Source organism: Aquarana catesbeiana, linkage group LG01 (assembly GCF_042186555.1).
Source record: "Aquarana catesbeiana isolate 2022-GZ linkage group LG01, ASM4218655v1, whole genome shotgun sequence".
Classification (NCBI taxonomy): domain Eukaryota; kingdom Metazoa; phylum Chordata; class Amphibia; order Anura; family Ranidae; genus Aquarana; species Aquarana catesbeiana.
Genome location: NC_133324.1, coordinates 229,793,345 through 229,819,891, shown reverse-complemented (window position 1 = coordinate 229,819,891; position 26,547 = coordinate 229,793,345). Strand labels below are relative to the sequence as shown.

Here is a 26,547-nt window from a genome sequence, read left to right as displayed (position 1 = left end):
GATGTCAGCACGCGGCTCCTCCCTATGCCGTTTCGTCACAGATGAGGTCATCCAGGGGCACCAGGGGCAACACGTGCCCCGGATGACGTCATCTGTGACGAAACGGTGTAGGGAGGAGCGGCGTGCTGACGTCACCAAAACAACGCGAAGTCCAGGAAACAATGGGTGAATATCGAGAGCCGGCCGGCTCGAGTTACTTTGTAATGCTTTTAACCCAAGATAATCTTGTAAGTGCAATCTTGTTCTTTTAACGATTAATAAATGTTTACGGTATCACACTATGGAAGCCCTTCTTTTTAACATGGGGAACTGCTGATCGGGAGACACTCAGAGGCAATTTTAACATAAAGAGAGGTGATATCTGGCTGACGAATATAGAGACTCTAGCAGGGGTATATGCCACAAGCGAATGCGATCTCCTTAAAAAGAGATCAACGCAGCTGGTAAGCGGCAGTCATTTTCCAGGTGGAGGAATCTTTCTATCCCTAATCACTACCTCTGCGGTGTTTTTCTGTTTTAAGTCACCAATAACCAGTGAAAGGACATGGCATACTATGTAATTGGCAACATTGCTCTCTATGAGGACTTTCTGCTAATAAGAATTGTACTTATAACACTCTTGAGCTATATTGTGTAGCTAATTTAATAGCATTTATGTTTTATTATCATGATGCATATGGTTATCACATAGATTCATGTTAGTATTTTATTGGGAGTAATCATATCCTCCATTTGACATAGATATATGTGGATATTCACTATCACCTTTTTATATACTAATTGTTATGACTGTCTGTGTGTTTGGGAGATTTTCACACAATTCCTGACCTCCAGTCACTGTAAGTGAGTGCAAATTTCCCAACGGAAGTACATATAGGGATAAAATTTGAATTTTTTTTTTTAATATGTTTTATTCAAAGTTTAAGACATATAGGCACAATACAATAACATCAAGCTCGATGAACACTCTATAAAATGATCAGATGTAATAAGGATACAAATAGGATGTCCAAATAGGTTGTAAGAAAAAGTATGCATTACATAATGGGCTAAAGACAAGTATTTCCATCAAAAATGTTACAATGATTAGCTTTCTCGCATGGAACATGAAGAGAAAACTAAGATAAGGGTTGGATGACTCTCAACAAACATTGTTACATTAGATAGAGGTAACAGCAGAGTACATAACATGGGTCGCAACGTAAACAAAATCAAGACTCTGAACCTGACATATAAATAACTAAAATAAAGGGAAAGGGGGGATGGGAAAGAGGAAATGCGGTCAGCTGGGCCTTCATGAGATTGCAGGTTCTGCAATGGCCCTTGTAATTTGGAATAACGCTCCGCACATGTGCACTGATTGTTGCACGTCCATACTCGGTCAGAGACGTCAGACGGTGGCCGAGTGGCGTGCACATAAGTAGAACGGTCACTCTGGGTAGCAAATGCTGCTCTGTGGGTGATCATTTACGTGAACCAGCCTATCTAAAGGTAATTTTACTTTATGGCAATTTCAAACTATGTTCGTTTTTATTGCCATCCGTCCACAGGGATCCATTTTGAATTCTATTTCTGTTTTAACTGCTGCCATCTATTTGGTTACCTGCAAGTCAGGAAATGGATGATCTGCAGCAGTTCAGTCTACCGTAAACCTATACACATAGCAGTTCTTTGAGTTTGTGATAAAGCCCCTTGGTAACTTTTATCTTATGGTGTATCTGTACAATAATATAATGGTTCCTGTGCACGGATGTGTCAATAGTACATTCAATATTGATACATTATATAAAAGCCCAACCATATTTATTAATTGTCCCCTCAATATTTAATATCTTTTCAATTCTTTTTTCTGGCTTTGGCTACTGGCAAAATGATTTTCAATTGTATATGGCACCCCTAATTTGTCTACAATTTAATAGTCATTTTAGTGAGTATACTCTTTATGCATGTTTTGGCTGATTTCAGCTACCTGTGTCTGTCCATCAAATTTTCTATCGGTGATGGCAGACCAAAAACACTTTTTCCATATTTTTTTATTTTCATTTTTATTTGTTTTACTTTTCTTACTTTATAGTTGGTTAGATAAAATCTCTCTTTTGGCTGCTCTTGTTGCCCTATTGGGGTGATTCCATATTGGCTTGGGCGCCTGTCGGTGGAGTCCCGTGGATTCCTGTCTGGGTGAGTGGATGTGTGACTGGCCCCTGCAGACAGTGTTCTCCACATATTTTGTGTCTTTTGCTTTGTTTTTATTGTTCACGAATTCTTAACATTATGACCTAAATGTATGTTCTCTCTATATATTTAGTGCTATGCGTCGTGCTGCTTTGGTATATCCCCTGAGGAAGCCCATGGTGGCGAAACATGTCGGGATAAAAATATACCACCACCCGCATGACAAGATTTTTTTCACCATACCTGGCACTTCTCCATACCAGTTGTACCAATGTATACCTTATCTGACACTAAAATATCTGTTTTTTTTTTATGTCTTAAATAAAAAGAGATATTTTTTATCGTTTATGGTTTCTTACTATACCTAGCACCTAAAATGTCCCATTAAAAAACTCCCTTCTGTCCGTGCTGTTCATTCAGGGATGTTGGTGCATTTTTCGAAACCTGACACCACTCCAAATCACCATCCATGTATATTGCAAACCTTGTTTATTAATTTATATACAGTACTTACCTTAAAGTATGACTTAGGGCTGAGATGTAGTCCCAAACATACCCAAATGCTCAAAATGAGAACATTTAATGTCCACATATAGTAAAACAATGTTTCAGAGCCTGACATGACTCTTTCTTGAGGCAATTGTGAAATTTCAAAACTCTGCATGGCTCTGAAATGTCACTTTACTATATGTACAGATAAAATTTGCTTATCCTAAACCAATGGGTAAGCTGGTGACTACATCTCTGCTACTGACTAGTACTGTGGCAACATCCTCTGTTTCTTTATCACTAAGCACCCATTTTTTAAGGTCTCCAAGCCATCTAGAGTGTGCCTGGATATACACATCCACTGACTTGATCTTAAAAGTAGTAAAAAAAAAAAAAAACAATCAATCAGAGATCATCAAGGGGAATTTATTAAAACTGGAATAGCCATAATTTAGAGTAGCTGTGCATGGCAACAAATCAGATTCTATCTTTAATTTTAAAAGCTTAGCTGAGCAAGTTGAAGACAGAAGCTGAGTGGTACTTTGCACAGCTGCTCCAGAATCTGTCTACTCCAGTTTTTATAAATTCACCCCACTGCGTGCTCATCCTATTTCAACCAACTAAATTATAATTGGGTGCTATGACTTACTGCACTTATAAATCAGTAATTAAAGTGCACCCATGCCCAGACTATGGGCATAAAAGAGTTAACATATTTGTAACAAAGTAAAGGAGCTTTGAACCTTTGACTCTGCTGGAGTCTTTTTTTTTCCGTTTTTTTTTTCGTCCACATGCTAAAATGCTTAAAAAAAGTCTTAAAACCCTAAAACATTATATATTTTTTCAAAACAAAGGATGAAATAAATTAAAACATAGCAGCTTCACATGCACATTTTTAGCACAACTGTTTATCAGATCTATAATTTTAGTGAAAAATACACTCAGTATTTTTGCAGCTGTGAGTTTGTATTTCAGTGCATACATTGTGAATTTGAAGATTCCTTTCTTCATAATGCCTACAACTACAAAAGGTAGTATAGTAGTTTTACAGTTTGTTCCTAACATGTAGATACCTTAATGTGCATTGTCTGGGTACAGGTGCACTTCAAAATAACAGCTCTTTATTAGATAAGGCCTTTATAGTCTTACTACATCATTTCTATATGTACATATAGACTTAAGAAGTGATGTTAAACGCATTATAAACCTTCCTACCAGCATCTTGTGTTTTTGCACCTGCATATACATGGATCATGTAGTTTCATTGGGTCATTTGTTGCCCTGTATGCACAGCCTTATTGTAGAGTCAATTTTCACATTGTTGTGTTAGAAGTTTCTGTTTGTATTCAAATATGAGGCATATGAGAAACTATATATCCCACAATCCCTGGGTCTTGCAGTCTTATGCTCTGCAGGGAATAGCTAAATAGTAATTATATCTGAAACAGGCACCATCAGGCAGAGCAGCTAATAGAGAGCTCACCATGCTGAAAGAGATGTATTTCATCACATTAGCATGCCCATATTTGTGATGCAGGAAATGGCAAGGCACTGATTGGACAATGCATGACCAAAAACAAGAAGTTAACTATCCATTTAGTGAATAGCTAGGACAAGCTAGGTGAATTAATACATGAACATAGGGGAATTGATCAGCCATTACAATACGAGCTGCAGCCACAACACATGAGCCCATCATTAGAAGGTAAGGCAAACAAAAAACACAGGGAATATAATTATGCTCACAGCTAGTTAAAACACTAAAAATGTACTATGCCTTTAAAGGCTAAGTTCACCTTTGTTAGCAGAAAAAAATGCACATGCTTTCTGCAGGTAAAACCGTGCATTATTATTTTTTACACAGCAGGCTGCAAAGCATTGCACCCATGATCAATAGATCTTAGGTGCAATGTCTCCTGCAGATACTGCCTACAGCTCTCTTCCTGTACTTCTGTATGGACAGACAGTTACCAAGCTGCATGAAGTGTCAATGAACTTCGAAGGTGCTGATCAGTCTTATCGCCACAGTGGTAGATAGGGCTTGTAATTAATTTATTCACAGACTGCCCTGAAAGAATGATGTGGTTGTGTTGACGGAGCCCCAACAATTTTTAAATGTGACAGTGGCTGTGGGGGAGAGGATCCTATGCCTGATGTCACAGGTAGGGGGGCTCAGGGAGTGATGGGGAGTATGTTGGAACATGTTGCATGTTGCATCCTATAACATGTTCCAAAGGGTGAACCTATCCTTTAAGTACTGTTTTACATTGTAAAAAGAAAAAAAAACTTTACAACTAAAGTACTGTTTTTACATTCTTTATAGAAAAAAGTTCACAACCCCTTTATCAAATTGTTGCTGTATAAAAGTTGCAATGCACAGAGAGTGATTAGTCTCACCTGTAGTTTAGACCACTGGATTCTTCCCACACAGCGGGCTGCATTGCGCCAAGCATGCTTAGCTCCATATGATAGCTCAGTGTCTCTTAGCTGGTAGGTGTCAGTTTCTTCAATATCTTTCCTTACTTCTTCTAGTCTGTCCAAGTGTGCTTTTGAGCCAAATCTAAAATAAATATTATATATTACTATATCTTTATATTTATTATTATTCATTTTTAAGTCCTCCATTCACACCTGTTTTGTGGTGTGTTTTCCTACTCTTGTAATCTCTACTAAGCACTACCTCTGCCATTTATCAGGACGAATACCAACACTTGAAAGACAGTAGAAACGGTGGTGCTGTGTTATTGAATAGTGGCAGTGCTTGGCTCCAGCAAGGGGTGTGACAAAGAATTTGGGGCCTATAGTATGTGAACATCTTATTTTCAATAATTTTTTATTGAAGAATTTAAAATATAAGAAGAGTAAGAATAGGGAAAAGCATACAAGAGGTCTTTATGGCTGATAAACACACGAATAACAATGCAGCTGCAACAAAAATGGGGGGTTATTGCATTCCATAAGAGTAAGTGGAACAATGGCCTGTACTACACAAAGAAGCATAATCCACATATATTGGTTATATGTGAACATCTTAATTAGGGGTTCCCCAGATACAAGAAAATAAAGAAAGGTACAATCAGACATCTTATATAGTTTTTTGTTCATTTATGTACCAAACAAAGGTTCTAGTTTTGGCCCAGATCAGGCTGATTCACTGAAAGTGCATATCCACTAGTCTTTAGCTAATCTGTCTGCCCTCGTTCAGCAAACTCAACTCCTGGCACAGGAAGTAGTAACTAAGCACCCTTCTCCATAGGCAGGTTTTGCATAACCCCCAAATTCCCCCATTTCTGCCTCACAGCAAATCCAAAGTCATCATTATGCAGTGTCTGTCCTCCGGAAGGCAGTATCTTTGTTTACTCTGAAAAGGTAAGGAGGTTTACAAGAGACCTGCCATCAAAGTATCAGAACCCATGTCAACTATGATTTTAAGAAATAACAGGTCTTCAAATGGAGAGGGGAGGCTGGTGTGGAGGCAAGAGAATCTTTATAAATGACTGTTTGCTTAAAGGGAACCAGTCATGACTGAGGTGTGGGAGCTACTATTGCTGTCCTGTTTTTAGAGGTGTATGTTCTTTCCAATCTGGTGTTTACTACTTGGTGTATCTTTGACCTGGAGCAATGCATATGTGCATCAGATGTTCTGACAGCTGGCATGCACAAGTTCTCAGTTGTTTCCAAGTAGTAAAGAAAGAATGAGAATGGCAGTCCTAGAGACTGCATTGCTGGTATTGTGTTTTGAATGGACCTGGGAGGCATTGTGGATTGATGAATCCATGTTTTGTGGGCGTTAATATATACCAGTCCCCACAAGCCAAGGGAGCCTGTTTTTGACTACCCTTTGGTGCCTACCCCCCTCTTCTGAATTGGTGCCCATGGGACAGGCTAAATCCGTAGGAGTTCATGATACATACCTTACATATTTGAGATAAGTTCTGAAGAAGTAGTGTGTCACTATATGATGTAAAAATGAATCTATGTGTTCCCTATGCAAATCTATTTCTAATGCACATATATATGTAACATGTGATTTTAATGCCCCGTGTGATGGTATTTTATAAAATTTGTAATAAAATATAATTTTTACTCAATTTTTTTTTGTACTAGTCTGCTATTGGAGGTACATTCAAAGTCCTCCTTCTTTCTATGTTTTGGCCCTAGAGACTGCACCTATCCTGCTAAATGGACACAGTTTAGCAAATAACACAGAGCAAACATACATATACCCTCAGACTACCAAATATAAATTAGTCCATTTGAATAAAAATGTATAGAGGGACACTTGGGAAGAAAAAGTCTAGATGACCCTTCAGAATCCAGAATTATGTAAAGCATAAAAGTGAACATTTTGGTATTGTCAACACACCTTTCAGTTAATACTTTAAATGTATTTTTCCTAGTTTTATTTTTCTTTGTAAAAAAAAATCAGCTTACCTTTTAATTGAAGTATAATATTGATCAAGAAACTCCTTGGCAAGGGGTAGAAGCTGCTCTTTAGTGCGAATATCATCTGGCTTACGGATATACTGAGGTGGGGTCATTACTGACCCCATACACATTTGTGGGGTACAAGATGTAGGCTAAAACATAAATACAAATATATGTAAAGCTAATTTGTACCATGTTATATTTAAATAAAACAAGCACTTAGTCAACTGTAATACATTTAATTTCAGGTGATTTTGAAAAAAAGTGATTTAGCCACAAAATTACTGACTACTGTTAGTAAAATGTTGCCTAAGGGGAAAGTAATTAAAATGGTTGTAAATTCAGTTATTGCAATTACAGTGGGAGGGGCTGAGTTTCCTCTCTGATGGCAGCCGGGCAGTCATGTGGCCGCACATTGGCGATGTGCAAAAAGGTATTTAGCTGCAAGATTTTGAAAAAAAAAAGACAAACACTGGGGTTGAATTACTAAAACTGGAGAGTGAAAAATCTGGTGCAGCTCTGCATGATAGCCAATCAGTTTCTAACTGCAGCTTGTTCAATTAAGCACTGAAAATAAAACCTGGAAGCTGATTGGTTTCTATGCAGAGCTGCACCAAATTTTGCACTTTCCAGTTTTAGTAAATTAACCCCACTGTGTAGAATATCTTGTTATTACAGAGGGGCTGGCAGGAATTGGAATCACTAACTTTACTGCCAGACAAAATAGCGGCAGGAAGGGGGGAGATGGCTCACACACAGACTCCTGAGCTGACAGGCAGGGAGGGAGGGGGAGAGGGCATGTAAACTTACCACGGTATCATGGATCAGCAGCCATGATTACCTTGGTCAGCGCATTAAGGGGGACACAGGAAAAGGCAGGATCAACCAGGTATATTACAACATACAATGGGACAAATGACACTGCACAAGCACTATGCGGTTTAACATGCCTTAAAGGAACAGGATCTTTTTTTTTCGGGTTACAGCCTCTTTAAGCTGCTTAGGTGAAATTTGCTTAGAAATGAACTACAGTGTATTTTTCCTGATTTAGATCATGTATTTGTGGGGTTGTATTTATGATATTCAGTATTGTTTGCATTCATGTTTTTTCCCCTTTATTTTGTGTGTTTGAGTGTTATTTGTGTCCAATAATTTCCTTTTTTTATTCTTTTCCTTTCTTTTTTGTCCAACTGTGGCTAATGAGGAACTTTTTTTCTGGAAGAAGAACAGGTCCAGAATCATTCAAAAGAGTTTCATAAACCCTCAGAAGCATCTTAAGCCAATTGTACACTTTAAATACACAATATTCATCAGCATCTACCATAATTTATCCTTCCCCATGAACCCTAATGCATTTTGGCAAAAACAGATTTTTACTGAAATTCTGGGGAGATGCAAATTCAGCAAACTTTTTTGCTGATCCCTGCTGCTCACCAACCTAAGTCTGTAAACAGCCATAATCTACAACATGCTCACTTAAGGTGCCAATGAACATTATATAGAAGAACATGTAACAAAAGAGGCGGGATCCTTGTAGTATGCTGACCTATATGTATATGTAGCATGAAAACCTGAATCCTACAAGAAATAGAATAATTATTTTGACCTAATAAAATTAATTTTGAGAGAAACTGTCCCTGACAACCCTCAATTCGAAGATGCAATTGCCCCTAAGTTTAATTTGCTAGGGTTAAAAAAATCACACCAATGGTTATATGCTCCATCATACAGTTATTTGTATAAATATGTTGGAATATAGGCTGTAAGATGCAATAAAGAGTGTTATGGTCAGTCTAATTTAAGCATTCTAGCCTACCATTTTGAAGATGTAGCAAACACACTTGAAACAGTGAGATATTCTGTTTTATATTAACATCATATATATTGAGAGGTAAATGGTCAAAAGATGCTTAATATTTAGTGTTATTGCACCATTAATTATGCTTCAAGAGATCATCAATTCTTTCAGTAGATAGTTGCCACAATTAAATACATATTTCCAAAGATGACTGACAGGAGGCTTTATTATGAGCCATGTACCTGTGCCCAACATAGAAGGAGAGTCTCAATGAACTGTTTGTATTGCCTACAACAGCCAATAAGCAATTCACTTGTTTAACCTGCACTGGAAGAACAGGAAGAAGCTGATTGGTTAATATGGATAGAACTGACTGTCTTTCAGATGCATTTCATTCCAAGATCTACAATATAATTATTATTATTATACAGGATTTATATAGCGCCAACAGTTTGTGGAGCGCACTGAGTGAGATCTTAAAAAATGGATTGGTTACCAATGTTCCTATTAAGCTTCATTCTCACACAGTACTCACACTGAATACTGTTATATGAATGTATGTTGTTTTAATTTTTCAATACATGCCCTTAAGCTAAAGAGCTGGATTATTCCAATTCTTGGTTATGGCAGTGACATAAATAAACTGTTTGACTGTATGTATAAAATTGTATAACATTGAAACATTGAAATCTGAAATTAGAATACAGGAAATGTCATGGTATTAACCATGGCTTATAAAAACAAACTAGGAACAAAAGTTGTATTGTTTAAAAATATTATATTAAATTTGTAGAATAATATATTACTTTACACCATATTGTTTTAAAACGATTCTGTGTTTTAAAGGAATCTTATGCAAAGAGAACAAGTAGGCTGTCACATCTGACTTGCTTCAGATAAGGTAAGTTGCTTGGTTGTCATGCTAATCCACGGAGGTGAGCTATCATAGCCTATGTATATTTCTCAGCCTAGGTCCCTTTTACACCTGCTTCACTGTTAGGGTAGTTGTAGGGAAACAAGTTGATCTGATCCCTAGTGATATGAGAGGTCTGGTTCAACTTACCATAGAAGCCTTCAAGTGTAATGTGTCATGTAATAAAGCATTTGTGTCCCAGTTCTTCACTTTGAGATAACGAGGACACTTGGAAGGACTTCCATTCACCTGGCTCTTTGCAGGGGACTGTCTTCCCGAGGCTGAAACCTGGAAATGAGAAAGAATTAGCATGCCAGTACCTAAGGGCTAGGAGACAAATGAGCAGAATAAGCCAGACAAAGAGATTTTAAGTTGTATATAACTAGTTGGCAGGGTGCAGGCATGAAGCCAAATCACAAATAAATTATCCTCTACAAAACAACCCACATTATTTTATAATTAACCAACATGCTTGGAACAAAACAGCAATCATATAAACATTTTTGAGAGATCATTTCCTAATTATTTCTTCATATCATGCACAAATTTACTTATTGATAAAGGCAGAAATAAAAAAAAAAAACTCCAAATATTATGATTTTTTTTTTTTTAAATAAGTGAACCACAGTACACAACAGCATAAAAATCTTTTTTTTTTAAAAAAAAGGTTACAGTTATTACTGCTGTTTCCAATGAGATTTAGCAATTACAGTCGCATAGCTGAGATTAAGTTGCTTATCCTTGCGCTAAAGCTTTGTGATTGTGATTATGAACCTATATCAATATTAATAACCTTTACAGATAGCTAAGCAAACTTTTTTTTTAAAGATTTGAGCTGCTCTCATGTAATACAACTACAGTAGCACAGGATATCTCTTTTGGGTATAACCTCTTTGACTAGAAAAAGTACAATGGATATTAGTCATGTCATTTGTTTTGAAATTTAAAGCATTTATTATTTGATATTTAATTATTGTATGCATATATAGTTTACAAATAAACATTTAGTACAGGGTACATCATTAAGTCACAAGATGAAAACTATGCTCTGTATCTACAGAAGAAGACCTAAGTATGTGTATACAGTAGCTGAGTAAGTCAAATGGGATTCTTCAGCCATAATTTTGAACCCGAAGTAGTTGTGATGTTTTGGAGTTGGTTTACCCAAAATGTACAGAATGCACACATTGCACTTTGAGTGAAGGTGAAACTATGGAGTTGATTTACTAAAGGCAACTAGACTGTGCACTTTAAGAGAGCTTAGTAAATAAGGCAAAGCCTAACCTTGCAAAGAATACCCAATCACATGCAAGAAAAAAAAAACAGCATTTTTGCTTGCACATGATTGGATAATGGAAGTCAGCAGAGCTTATGCTCATTTAATAAGCGCTGGAGCTCTGTGGCAGCCGTTTTGCTCTATTTGGAATATTTCACCAATCTATCCATGGAACATAGACTATATGTTGCAGATGTACTTGAATATTTATTATCACACAACTATTTTATTTTCGATAGTGAGTTCTATCTCCAGAGGTGTGGGGCCGCCATGGGAGCCACATTTTTGCCCTCCCTGGCAAATCTCTACATGGGTTGGTGGGAGCGGTTCCACATCTTTGGAGGTGAGAACCCCTTCAGATCGTCAATTAGAATCTATCTTAGGTTCATTGATGACCTGTTGTTGGTGGTACGGAGAGGGACTGAGTGTTTTCTGCCTCTCCTTGATCACTTTAACAGTAATGACAGAAATCTTGTCTTTACTGGTCTTGTGGATAACAGATCAGTATGTTACTTAGATGTGTGCCTGACTCGAGATGATGGTTTGGTTTCCACCACTCTTTATAGGAAACCCCTATCAGGGAATTCCCTTTTACTTGCCCAGTCAGGCCACCCGAGACATACCATCAAAGGCATTCCTGTTGGCCAGTTCTTACGGGTCAGGCGAATCTGTAGTAATGACCAACACTTTGAACAAGAGGCAGCATCTTTATATGGGAGGTTTATATTGCGTGACTATCCTAGATGGAGAATCTTCAATAAACATTTACCTATTGTATAATCTGATGAGGTATGTGCCAATATCTTACGAGAAGGGGTTAATGTGGTCTCACGTAGATCTCCCACATTGGGTCATTCTCTATCCCCGAGTTTTTTTCACAGAGAGCCCCTTAGATCTGTCACTTGGTTACACTTTATGGGGACTTTTAAGTGTGGTGCAATGGGATGTTCTTGCTGCCACCGCATTTCATTTCGATCTACTGCCAACCAAAAGACGTTTGACATTAGTTCTTTTTATAATTGTAACACCAGTTATATAGTTTACTCAATTACATGTTCCATATGTCAGATGCAATATGTTGGCAGATCCATGCAACATCTTCACAATAGATTCCAGGAACATCTTTACAGAGTTGAAAAGAACCTATCCACTAATGTGGCTAGACATTTTAATATACAACATAATGTGGATAAAAAAGCCATGCAGATCCAGATTAGTGAAAAAATCAGGACCCCCAAGGCAGGGGGGATATATTTAGGCTATTGTGTCCGAGGGAGGTGTTTTGGAAATTTCATCTCCATACATGCATCACCCGGGGGTTAAACTTCCAGTGGGATGTCAGCCATTTCTATGAATAAATTTCAATAGCATCTCCCTCCGACTGAGTTGCTGTGAATTAGACATATATTTTCCAGCTTGCTAACCATTTCAGTAGCTTTTGAATAACAAGGTATGTCTTTAGCAATACATTTATCTATTTAGTGGTATTGAATTGTCCCCTTTTGAGGTGGACAGGTAGAAAGGATATGAGGATAATAGTCATGATTGTCCATATGGACTATATTATAATGGTTTCAAGTAGTGGCTCATGACCTTTTTGTTCCACTAATCCATTCCACCAGCTCATATGCTCCTTTTGTCTTTGACATTGAGTGTACGCCATATTTGTTGATGTGTGTTTCACATACGGATTTGGGCATACATATGTATAGATATATGTATATTTTTTAAACAATGAATTGTGATTGTACATATATGTATATATATAAATATATATCGACATATTTAGACCATCTTTTGTTGTTTCTTATTTTTTATTATATACAGTCCATTTCAACAAAGTAAGTTTCTATGTATTTTACACAGTGTTTTTATTATTTCATATCTCTTTATGATTTTTTCATATTCACATCACTTATTTTTTCATACTTACTCTTTTATAACATATATATATATATATATATATATATATATATATATATATATATATATACTGTATATACATGTTTTTACACCATGTTCTGCACTAGGGTGTACCTATATATACATTTCTTCTTTCTTTTTTATTATCTGTTCTTAAAAATTCTAACATATATATATTTTTTCTTATATATTTTTTTTTATATTTGTGATCAATTACATTGTATGAGTCCCTGTACTGCATCATTTTTTATGTGGTTTTGGCACCTTTATTCAACCTAATTGTTATTTATTTTTGATTAATATGTTACACTTGTTATTGGTATGTTTATTTTAGACTAAGACTCGTGCTTTGGTCTAATAAAACAATTGATCAAGTTTGTGTCCTGCTTCCAATTACCACCCTCTTAAACACCTGTGTTTAGAGTGGATTGTTCTATATAAGTGTTCTTAGCAGGATATGTGTTTCTAATGATTGAAGCACAACTGTACTGTGTGAAACGCGTCTACAAGACTTTTGTGTCGGTGTCCTTTGATGTCATCTTGGTGATCAATAAACAACATTCTGGATTTCAATCCATGTGCAGCCATTTCTTCCTTTACTCATATACCCACGGAGGCGGGCCGGGGCTAGTACTTGGTTGGACATCCCTATCAGGCACTAACTAATCCACCTGGAGCGGTGAGTCCTTCATTCCTGTCAAGCTCTGGAGCAGCTGCTCTTGCAGTGTGCACAGTCAATTTGCCTTTAGTAAATCAACCCCTATGCTCGCTTACCGCAACCAATCATGTACACAGGTTTTTTTTTAGCAATTCTTCTTGTATATTAATGAATTATTGGGAGGAATAAAGTTTCACCTTGCCTTTAGTAAATCAACCCCTATGTTCGCTTACCGCAACCAATCATGTACACTGGGTTTTTTTTAGCAATTTTTCTTGTACATTAATGAATTATTGAGAGGAATAAAGTTTCACCTTATTCAATAAGGTTAGTAACCATTCACATTGCAGAGTTAACACTCTCTACACCTATAGTAAGTAAATCAACTCCACTGAGTGCCCAAGTATCAGCAACAAAAGGCAAGGTCCAGGTTTCAAATCACAGTTCGGCTTTATAATGTTCACCTTTAAGTACAATGCACCTTCTTTTTCTTACAATCAATATTGTAATGAGGCTAGCACACTTTATAAAAGCTATACCGTTTTCCTGTAGGAATGAGTACATAGGAAGTAGTCTCCTATGCTTTACAGGTCCCTACATTTGATGCGTGTAAGGAAACTTATTCCATGACAGACTTCCACTAACCCTTTTATACTTTACAGCAGCCATGAAGTTCTGAGTTACATAAGAGTAAAACCAAAAGAGAGATTCAAAAAGGAAGCTTGGTTGACTTACAGGAGTAAAGGCTGTTGACTGAGCAAAAAGAATGTTGGTAAATAAAGTGTACTAGTGCTGATTTTGACTACCCAATCATGTGCCAGCAAAAGTCTTTTTTTTTTTCTTTCCATTGCATATGATTGGATAATCACAGTAAACACAGTCTAACTATATTTCTTTTTTAAGCGAACATACATTTTGCTGATTGAACAGCCGTTACCCCCTTTAGTAAGTCTACCCCACTGTGTGCTATGACATGTTTACAGCTCTGCAATATAGAAATGTATTAAAGAAGATCACTTAATAAAGTATATTTAGAGCCAATTTTTATTTTCTTTTGGTAAATAACTGTACATTAAGAGGTACATCTTACCAAGGCTTAGGTTATGTTCACTTAGTATGAAACTGTAAAATTCTTATTTGCATTGGATGTGTCTGCATGGTTTTTAGGGTTGCCACAGCAAAAAGTCTAATGTGGATTGTTGTTTTTTTTTTTGCCAAACTGTGTGAACTAAAAAACAGACATTGGTAAGTATTTTATGGCCTTTTTCATTACCAAGTTTTGTGTAATTTTGGCAACATTCTTCTCTCTATACTGTATAGAATTTTACTTACATTTTGCATTCAATAAAACTGACTTTTTGGGCTATGTGTGTATGGTTGCCTTTTAACCTGCTCCCATTATGAGGGCAGTACACACACTATTAAAAGGTTTTTTCTTTTTTTTTTTCTAATTTATTATCACCTCACTGGGAGAGAGGGCGATCTGTTATTGCAGACATCTGGATGGAGAATATAAATCTTTCAAAATGTCTATTGGATTAAATCTGTATTTTTTTGTATATATTCTTTATTTATACAACAATATCGACAATCCATTAAATACAATATCAACTTAAGTGTTCCATAACATAGGTATCTAATTCATCAATTTCATAGCTGCAGTGCATAATATTATATAATAAATCCCTACATCCTGGCCCACTCCACTGGTTCTTTCCTTCCCCTTTTTCTCCCTTTCCCAAAAAAAACAAAAAAATCCCTCCCCAATTCCCCTTCCCACCCCTTTTCCCTCCACCCATGTTTCCCCCCCTTCTACTCCCCCACCAACAGATGGACACGACAAACTCCGGGGGATCAAATGCCTCCCAGTTAGCTTTCCAAAGTCGCGTACACACGAGCGGAATGTCTGACAGAAAAATTCCGATGGAAGCTTTTCATCGTCTATTCCTATCGAGTGTGTGCCTCATCTGACTTTTTTTTTTAAATTCTGACAGACCTAGAAATATAACATGTTCTAAAAATTTCCAATTGAACCAATTCCTATCGGGAAAACCGCTCGTCTGTATACTGTTCCAACGGACCAAAAACTACGCTTGCTCTGAAGCCAGTACGAGACGGAAGCTATTGGCTACTGGCTATTGAACTTCCTTTTTCTAGTCCCATCATACGTGCTGTACGTCACCGCGTTCTGGATGGACAGACTTTAGTCGGACTTTGGGTTGACCGCATGTAGGCAAGACCGATTGAATGGAATTCGGTCGGAGTTCCGTCGGAGAAACCTTCGGAGTTTATTCTGACGGAAAAATTGGACGTGTGTACGCGGCACAAGAATGACTTCCCCTCCTCTGAATATATAAATTTTACCCAGTGTGATCATGTTTTAATATATTGTTCTCTTTTTCCCCAAGCCGTGTGCACTAGGTCCTCCATTGCTTCGATACTCCTCACCTTGTTAAGCCACATAGCAATTGTGGGGGGGGGGGGTTGGGTTAGGGTCTTTCCAACGTAGGGTAATACATGCTTTAGCAGCATTAACCAGATGACACAGAACTGATTCCCTATAAGTCTGGGTTGGCAATTGTGAGCAGTGTAACAGGAAGAATGCAGGGTCTTCTCATATTGGACAATCCGTAAATTTTTATGCTATCCTCTGTACCAATCTTAGGGCATGACCAGAAGATATGAAATAAAGTACCTAATTTTTCCTGACATCGCCAACAACTGTCTACTACTTCTGGGAAAATGTTACATAATACAGACGGTGTACGATACCACCCCGTCAGTAATTTATAATTCATCTCTTGGATGCATGTGCAAATCGATGAATTTAATGAGAGCTAGATGATGTTATGGTGCTAATCTAAGGTGAATGTCTTATTCAAGTCTTTTTCCCATTTACTGAGACCTGGTAACTGAAAATCTTTTGGAGGGGCTACAAGCAGGGATTATATCTTGGAGAGGGTATTTCCCAGGGGTTCTCCTTTCTCGCAATATGTTTCATATTGTGTTTGCTGTCGTCTATAATTTCCCGGGGGTCCCAATGACCTAAAAAAAATGACCCAACTGCAGCGCTTGCCATAACCTTAGCCTATATGGACCCTCTGGGTGCGTCAGCATGACAGTCGTGGGCCAGCTTTCTGCCTCTAAAAAGTGAGAGGCTTGAAAGAATCCTCTCTCCAGTATACTGCTAAATGATCCCGTCACTGCTCCTGGTGGGAAACCTGGGTTTCCCAGTATGGGATATAGCGGTGATTGTATGGATGAGAGTATAGAGGTCTTGCAGACCATATGTCCTATTCTAAGTGTAGGGCCTATTGTAGGGTGTTTCTTAAGAGGAATTGGTAATCCTGCATAACACCACATTGCCCTAGGCAGGGGGATCAAACGATTTTACGATTTAAAATTTCTATGTCTGCACCAATCAACTATTCTACTGAGGTGTGCCACTTGATAATATTTAAGTGTATCCGGTACCGCTATACCACCCGAGTTTTTGGGCATTGTCAAAAGGCGTCTACAGAGCCTCGGTTGTTTCTGAGCCCATATATATTTAGTAAAAAGCGTGTTGATTTGCCAAAAGAAGGCTGCTGGGATCGCAATGGGAAGTGTCTGAAACAAATATAAAAATGTCCATAGTATGCTCATCTTAATGATATTACAACGGCCAAACCATGAGTGTAGTCCCCGATGCCATTTATCTAGCAGGACCCGAATCGAACTTAACAGGGGTACAAAATTCAACACAAAAATATTAGTCAGGTTTGGCGGGATATTTGTACCTAGATATTTCAATGCAGATGTTGTCCATTTAAATTTAAAATTAGTTTGTAAGTTATGATGCAGAGATGCAGGTAAGGCAATCCCCATACCCTCTGATTTAGTATAGTTTATTTTAAAGTTTGATAGGCTTCCATACTTCTCTATTTCCTTCATAAGGTTAGGTAAAGAGACCTGTGGCTTAGTCATTGAGAAAAGTAGATCATCTGCATATGGTGAGATTTTATATTCAGAATGTCCTATTTGTAACCCTGAGATGTCCGGGTTTAGCCGAATTTTATTCAAAAGAGGCTCTAACGAAAGGGCGAATAATAGGGGTGATAAAGGACACCCCTGAAGGGTGCCATTTGAGATAGAAAAGGTGTCTGAGAACACTAGTAACACTAGTATACACTAGTAATCCATTGAAGCATTTGATCCCCAATACCCATATGCTTCAGCACCCCAAACACAAATTCCCAATCCACCCTGTCAAATGCTTTCTCAGCATCAGTGTTTAAAAATACACAAGGGGCACCCGTACGATTAGCATGGTGTATCAGATTAAGATCTTTTATAGTGTTATCTCTCGCTTCTCGGAAGGGAATAAACCCCACCTGGTCCAAGTTCACCAGCTGGGGAAGCTGTGATTGAAGACGGGAGGCCAGTAATTTAGTCAAAATTTTCAGGTCAACATTAAGTAAAGAGATTGGCCGATAACTGCCACATTCAGTTGAATTCTTTCCTTCTTTTGGAATGACAGATATATGTGCCATTAATGTAGCTGGCAGGTATCTAGCAGATTGTCCTAGCCGTTAAATACTTTGGTCATTTGTGGTCATAGTAATGGTAAAAAAGTCTTATAATATTGTATGCTAAATCCATCTGGCCCCCGGTGCTTTCCCCGGTTTAACGCTGTTTACTGTGTTTTGTAGTTCTTCAATTGATATTTGTACTTTCAGGTCCTCGTTAACCTGAGATGGGAGACGGGGCAGCTGTGCCGAGATAAGATACTCCTCTAAAGAGGTGGGAGTTATAGAGGATATTGGTAGGTTGTATAAGGAGGCATAAAATTCCCCAAATACCTGTGCGATATCCTTTGGCTTAGTTATGAACTGTCCCTTATTGCCTTTTATTTGGGGTATGTATGCTGCCATACGTTGTTCCTTAAGGGTTTTAGCCAGTAATTTTCCTCCTGATTCATACGAGACTTTTCTCCCAGCTTGTATTGATGCCTTAGCCTTAAAACGGAGGAGATCTGATACCTGTCTCCAAAGATGGGCTTCCCACACTATACCTGGGTCACTTCCTGGTGTATCATTCATCTCAAAATAGGCCATAAGTTCCTTAGACACGTCTGTTAGAACTTCAGGGGTTTGTAATAAACTCTCATTCAAGCACCATCGCCGTTCCGAAACATAAGGAGAGTTACAGTAGATAACGAGAGATGCATCATAACCGGTGCATGGTCAGACCAGGTTATATTTCCTATAGAAGTATCTAGGACCGAAGGTAACAGGTGGTGTGGGACCAAAAAAAGATCGATACACGAATATGACTTATGCGGAGTAGAAAAAAACGTGTAGTCTCTCTCTCCGACATGCATCACACGCCACGCATCTATCAGCTGCTGGTCATGGAATGTTTGCACCACCCGTTTCCTTACACCTGATGGAAAAATAAAAAAATATTTTATGCCAATGTAATGCGACAATTAATAACATCATTGTCATTATGCCATCTTTAAGTACGGGGAAGAAGGAGTTAGGATAGAGTGGGAGTAAAAATAAAAGTATAAATATAAAAAAATAAATAAAGATAGGGTGGGAAGGTCAAAGACCCAGTCAAGCAGCTTCAAGCTTCCCACATCTCATTCTATAACATTCTATAACAGGGAGACCTGTATGTCCCCTCATCTACAACCCACCATATTCTTCTTATGAATATCTTCTTTTACATGTGTGCAAAATAGTCTAGGGGGAGAAGAAAAACCCCTACAATTTATCCCCTTAACCCCTGTGCTGTATATATGTGATAGATCTGACATCCATAATTAGTGCTCTATCTCCAACCTCTCCCGACTTATTTCTAGTGCGATATGGTGTGTGTTACTTGTGTAACATTTCCCACTGCCCTCTGCTCCCCTTTTCTTTGGGGGAGCAGAACAATAAATCTCTAGGTTTTACCTAGAGAAAGGGCAGTGCTCTTAATAGAAATAGAAAAAAAATAATAGAAAAAAAAATAGGTTTTGCCCCCGAGGGGGCGGGGGGGTGAATATATTCCCTCCCTCCCCTCCCCTGTGATCCAAATATTGTGTTTATGACAGTGTTTTTAAACCCATAAGAGCCGGTTCACACGGGGGCGACTTGTCAGGCGACCTAGCCGCCTGACAAGTCGCCTCCCAATCTGTACAATGGAACCATTCTAATCGGAGCGACGCAAGTCGCTCCGACTTAGAAGAAAGGTTCCTGTACTACTTTGGGGGCGACTTGCATAGACTTCTATACAGAAGTCGTCTTGCAAGTCGCCACGGCAGTCGTGTGCAGGTCGCCTCGGTGAGGCGACCTGCAAGTCGTGCCGCTTCTAGTGTGAACCGGCGCTAAGTGTTTATAATCTCCTCATTCTATATTTAGTGCTTAGGTGATTATGTGATCATAGGTAATATGTGAACTCCCATTATCCCCAGATTGAAAAAAAAAAAAAAAAAGAGAAAAGAAAAAGAAAAAAATTACTGGGTCTCTCTCCAACTCACAACAACCAAAACACAACCCCCGTCCTTCTTTCCTACCACACAGGTGTTTTATTTTTAGGTGTTTTATGATTTTGTCCAATAGCGGGTGCAATAGTGCCCTCCGTTGGAGGGTGTTCCTGGATATATCTGCTAATATTTTTATTGGGGCTCCATTGAAATCAATGTCTCCTATTTCCCATGCCTTGCGAAGGATAGCCTCTCTATGAGAGTGAGGCATGCAGCATATAATGTCTCTAGGTCTCTTTAGGTCTGTTGGGTGATGACCCAGGGCTTTATGGTTCCTCTCAAACTCAAGGTCCTGGGGGGCCACCGATATAGCCAATTGCTGACATATTATCAAAACAATAGATTGTAGTGCCACCTCACCTGTGTCTTCCGGGACCCCCCTTAGCCATAGATTATTGCGACGGCTCCGGTTCTCAAGCTGTTCCAGGTGGAGCTGCAATGATGAGACCTGTGATGAGACCTGTGAAGCTTATAAGTCCTGCGTCTGCTCCAGCTGGGCCATTCTTTTCTCCAGAGAGGTTGATGCTATTTCTCCTGTGGAGATCCTATCCGTGAGTGACTGCACCTCTACCTGGATAGTTTGAAAGTCTCTACGATGCGCCTCCTCCATATGGAGAATCAGCGTCTCCATGTCGGCTCGGGTAGGTAATGCCTGGAGGAGAGCCCTGATGTCCCCTTCCCCCATAGCAGACAGTGTGATCGTCGGCTGTTCTTGTGCGCTCTGCTGTGGGGGGGACACACAGGGAGATTCCAGCTCCACAGAGGAAGCAGGAACTGGCAGGGCTGTTATTGCAGATTCCAGGTGAGAGGTGCTTTGAGTCTCTATTGTACGGTCAACGGACCCTGTACCCAGGAAATAACGCTGTATCTCCGGTTGAGATATCGCTACTGTGCGCTTCTCCTTTTCCTTCTCCTTTCCCTTTCATACTGGGAAAGCTACTGCATTAGCAACTGATATGCTGGAGGGTGTCAGGAGCTCTGATAGTGTGTGTCCTCACTCCACCACCATCTCCAGACCTATCTTTTCTGTATCTGCATTTTTTAAATTTCTTTGTTTACTTTCTCTCTACATTCACAGTACATTTACTATTACTTGAACATAACCTACAGGAAAATAACAATGTATCTATATTTTGCCTTGTATGATTGGACACATTTGGCTATCAAAAAAATTACCTTTTAATAGAGTTTGTCTTAGCAGTTCCCATTGGTTGAAAAGATAACACCCATTGGGGGCAAATTTACTAAAACTGGTGCACACAGAATCTGGTACAGCTTTGTATAGTAACCAATCAGCTTCCAACTTCAGGTTGTTCAATTAAAGTGATTGTAAGGGTAATTTTATTTTTTTTTTTAAATAACAAACATATCATACCTCCACTGTGCAGCTTGTTTTGCACAGTGGCCCTGAACCTGCTTTTCTGGGGTCCCCCGGCGGCTCTCGCAGCTCCTCCCCACATCAGATAACCCCCTGGGAGGATCGCTCTCCCGGGGGATTACCTTGCTTGTTTTACTGCTATTTACAAGACCATTTTAACTCTTTTTAACTCTAATAATTTTGTTGAGAAAAAAACAATCTTTTGCAAGGACTATGTAAAAAAATATTATCTGCCAGTGGTCTGTAATATTTTAAAATTGCATTCTGGTCCTTCCTGATTCCTGAGTGCTAACTGGAAGGGCCTGTCTGCTAAAATTACACAGGGTGGTAATAAGAGAAAAATATTCTGGGAATAGTAATAAGCCAACCATCCACATGAACAGAAAATAATGTTTCTGGGGGTGTCCTTCACCTCATGTTGTAAGCTCACTCAACGTTCCATTTTTAAATCTGCACTTTGGAGTCTCTACTCTAATAAGACCACAAACTAAAACCACCTGAGCAAACCATCTACAAATATCAGAGAGCTTAACCCTTTACCTGCTCTGAACCCGCATTCCACTACAAGTACATCCTTTACATTATCAGTAATATACTAGAAAAGGTGAGCCCTTTCTAGCCAAGCTAGAAACCAGAGTGATCTGAGTTACCAGCAGACATTGCTAACCCCCTCACCCCCCTGTGCTGAAAATTGGCCCACTTTTGCTAGTTTACAAGATACTGAGGTGGATTTACTAAAGGCAAATAGACTGTGCACAATGCAAGTGCAGTTACACTCATTTTCCCCAGAGTTTAGTAAATGGGATGAAGCTGATTTCCATCTTCCATTTTTTTATTTTCCTTGCACCTGACTGGGTATTCTTTACAAAGTCAAGCTTCACCACATTTACTAGGCTCTGGGGAAAATGAATGTGACCGCACTTGCAAAGTGCACAGTCTATTTGTCTTTAGTAAATCCACCACACTGTGCACTTTTGTGCTTGCTTCTAAAGATGAGACCATGTATGGTAGATACTAATAATCTGCTACGTTCTGTCATTTAGCTTATTTTACCAAAATAACAATTTATTTAAATTGAACCTATGTATGCTTCAGACATTAAAGCATGTACAGGTAGTTTATGTTTTTTTATTTTCTCAAGCAAATAATTGTATAATTGAAATTAACAGTGGCTCCGTTTTTAAATAGTCCTTCCTATGTAATTTGGAATGGTTAGAAAAGAATGAACACCCACTGCTAAGTGGCACAGTTATATTAGAAATAACAAAGACTTGCTTGTAGGGCCAGGCTTAAACTTTCTCTCTCCCCTCCATCCTTCCCTCATGCCACCTGTCACCCCAGTTGCTGGTCTAGCCTAATGCCGTGTACACACGATCGGAAATTCGGCCAGCAAAAGACCGATGAGAGCTTTTGGTTGGAAAATGCGACCGTTTGTATGCTCCATTGGATTTTTGCTGGCCGAATTCCAGCCAGCAAAAGATTGAGAGCATGTTCTCAATTTTTCGGTTGGAAAAAGTTCATATCTGAAAATGCGATCGTCTGTAGCAATTCCGACGTGCAAAATTCCTACGCATGCTTGGAAACAATTCGATGCATGCTTGGAAGCATTGAACGTAATTTTCTCGGCTTGTCGTGGTGTTATACGTCACCGCGTTCTTGACGGTCGAAAGTTCAGAGAATTTTTGTGTGACCGTGTGTATGCAAGGCAAGCTTGAGCGGAATCCCGTCGGAAAAGCCATCATATCTTTTTCAGACCAAAATCTCGATCGTGTGTAAGTGGCATTAGTATTACACTCACATGGCTGATATCATATCCACCCAAGGCATACTTGTGATTGGAGACAGATGATGAAAGCTATATGTTTGTCCTCTCTGTTCCAATACACCTAGAGGAGCTGCCACACTGTCAATCTACTCTGCTAGCAGTTTGATTCTAGGTGTACTGACTCAGTCTGGTTGAACAACATGCACACTATCCCAACAGCAAATATACAAAAAATCTGGTGGGATAACCAGGATAAGAAATCTTTGGGAATGGCAGCAGCCTGGAACCAGCGGATCTCCACCCAAAAGGGGAAGCTCAGCTTGTTTGCACCCTCCACTGCCATATTTGCACTGTTTGAGGGGGAGTGGGTACCTTGGTTTGAAAGGTTCCAGCTCCCACTTCTGAGTAAGATTGCCAATTGGCGATCTACAACATTTCCGGCTCCTTGTGCACAGTAGGAAAGTAGGAAGCTGTAAGACTTCACTTCCTGTTTTCTTTACTACAGATGCTGGTGCCTGCACCCGAAGCCGATTGAAGAATCAGGTTTGGGTGCCAACATTACGGGATCCCTGGATAAGTGTCCATACTGTACATTAAAAGCTAGCAGCTACAGTATTTGTAGCTGCTGACTTTAATTTTTTTCTTAAGGAGCCTGGAGCTCCTCTTTAACTATACACAGAAATGTGTCACCGACAGCCCTGCCACCCAAGGCTTTGGTCTTTTTTGGTTGTGCATAAATATGACATTGCCTTTTAATATGTTTTTGCTTAAAATTCAGGTAAATAAACAGACAAATAGACAGATAGCATGTGATGATGCAAAAATGTCATCCCCAAAATTGTATTTAAAGTACTTAGAAATTCCTTCAGCCCCCTCCCTAGCACCCACTCAGCACTCTGGAACCTTTTAGTGAGCATGTACTTTAAGGGCTCACTATAACAAAGCAACAAAAAAAAGAAACTTATATGTGAAAAAGCGTCACGCATTATTCAGAAATATGTAAGTAAATCTCCCATACATGGACAAAAAATGTAGACACTTGACTTTTTATAACTTGCTATGTATGAGCTACCATCGGAGGCAACACAATGACAGTTGGCTTTATTCTTTTTTTTTCTGTAGGATTAGTGAGTATTGGAAAATATCACCCCCATTATACCATCTTAATTTTAAATCTTCTTACCTGATAATCTTTTTAATTTTTTATATGTTTGTGAATAATATTAAAACCATTCTTCACATAAATCAGTTTAGGAAATATGGTTACAGTCGCCCTTTAAATGCTGGCAGAGACATGTTTAGTGTACTTTACATTCAATCTATTCACAGAACTTGCTGTGAACCCAAAAGACCGCTCTCTAGAAGATGACACAAAATGGGACCGTCATATAAGAGATTAGGAATTCATTCTGCTTCCAGGGGGATGGGCATTTCAGTGTGGATCAGCAGCAAGCTTGAAGGGAAATCCTGCATTTATGTCAGAAATCTAAGTTAAAAGCAGATTAATGTGAGTGTGTGTGTGTGTGTGGGGGGTGGCACTGCGGACATTAGCAAAATGGATTAGGTTGACCCTGAAGACTAATGGGAGAAAAATACCAGCTAAATGTGCCAGGGGAATCCCATAATCTGCATGTGCTGGAATAGCTGTAGGAAATCCCAGGCACCCCTGGGAAACCTCTCCGTTTCACGTCTCGCTTCATGTATCTTCTATTTCAGGCCACACAATGAACTTTGTGTGTAGCTGTAAAGCCAGTTATGGAAACTAACTGGCACAATTTAACATATAAGTAGAAAAAGGTTCAATTTGCTATGTTTACCACGTTATTTGCCATAGAGATCCTTAATTTCAGCCACGTGTCTATAATTTTCAGCTGTTATTGGATTTCATTGTTGAAGGTAGTGGTAGCAATGGGAAAAAAAAATCCCGTTTCTCTTCACGTGATGATTAAACATGAAGATAGGGTCAGCTTATTCACTATAATTTACTTTGCAAAGTGGACAGCTTATACAAATTTTGTAAATCAACCCCGCAGCCTTGCATTGTAAGAAGGAGCAGTAAGGCACTGGAAAGTAGGAAGCACATCCTGCATGTGTAGTGAAAACAATATGGCTGCCTCAATTACAAACTACATATAGAAATATGTTTTTTAAGACATTAATACACAATTATTATTTTTTTTAACTAACATTCACTTTACAAAATGAGAAGCCTTTGCTTATCTAGTAAATAAGCTCCACGTGGCATATATTTACAACAATGCAACACACTAAGCTGTATTGAAAAAAGTCTTGTATGTTGCATTTGTGGTGCCTTGCCCTGAATTTTTATATTTAACCACTTCAGCACCGGAAGGATTTACCCCCTTAATGACCAGGCCATTTTTTGCGATACAGCACTGCGTTACTTTAAACAAGACATATTTTTTTCCCACAAATAGAGCTTTCTTTTGGTGGTATTTGCTCACCTCTGCGTTTTTTACTTTTTTGCGCTATAAACAAAAAAAGACCGACAATTTTGAAAAAAAAAATATTTTTTTTTTTTACTTTCTGCTATAATACATATCCAAAATATATATATATATAGAAAAAAAAAACAAATGAATTCATCAGTTTAGGCCAATATGTATTCTTCTACATATTTTTGGTAAAAAAATCCAAATAAGCGTATATTGATTGGTTTGCGCAAAAGTTATGGCGCCTACAAAATAGGGTATAGAGTTATGGCATTTTTATTTATTTTTTATTTTTTTACAAGTAATGGCGACGATCAGTGATTTTTAGCGGGACTGCGACATTGCAGGGGACAGATCGGACACCTAACTGACATTTTTGACACTTTTTTGGGAACCAGTGACATTATTACAGTGATCAGTGCTAAAAATATGCACTGACATTGTACTAATGACACTGGCAGGGAAGGGGTTAACATCAGGGGTGATCAAGGGGTTAAATGTGTTCCCTGTTTGTGTTTTCTAACTGTATGGGAGATTGTGTGACTGAGGAATCACACAGATCCGTCTTCCTGCTTAGCAGGAAAACAGATCTCGGTGTTATCCCCTGACAGAACGGAGATCTGCCTTGTTTACTTCCGCAGATCCTCGTTCTGTCTCTGCGTGGGAACAATCGCGGGCGGCCGGTGGACATCGAATCCGCCAGACCCACTGATTGGTCCCCCCGCTGGCCCCCGAAATCTAGTGCATGAATCGCCGTACCGGTACGGCGATTTGCGCAGC

The 26,547-nt window shown here is 38.8% G+C and overlaps 1 protein-coding gene across 6 annotated transcripts in view; it reads right to left on the bottom strand.

Annotated features, from left to right (window-relative positions):
- The window catches only part of NOS1 (nitric oxide synthase 1), a 445,094-nt gene that overhangs the window by 68,681 nt on the left and 349,866 nt on the right, over positions 1-26,547 (bottom strand). For all 6 annotated transcript variants that reach the window (XM_073625687.1, XM_073625734.1, XM_073625724.1 and 3 more), the window contains 3 exons: positions 9,951-10,088; positions 7,096-7,241; positions 5,059-5,221 (listed from right to left, as the gene is read on the bottom strand). In XM_073625687.1, the coding sequence (XP_073481788.1) occupies positions 5,059-5,221; positions 7,096-7,241; positions 9,951-10,088 (447 nt within the window). The remainder of the gene's footprint in view (positions 1-5,058; positions 5,222-7,095; positions 7,242-9,950; positions 10,089-26,547) is intronic.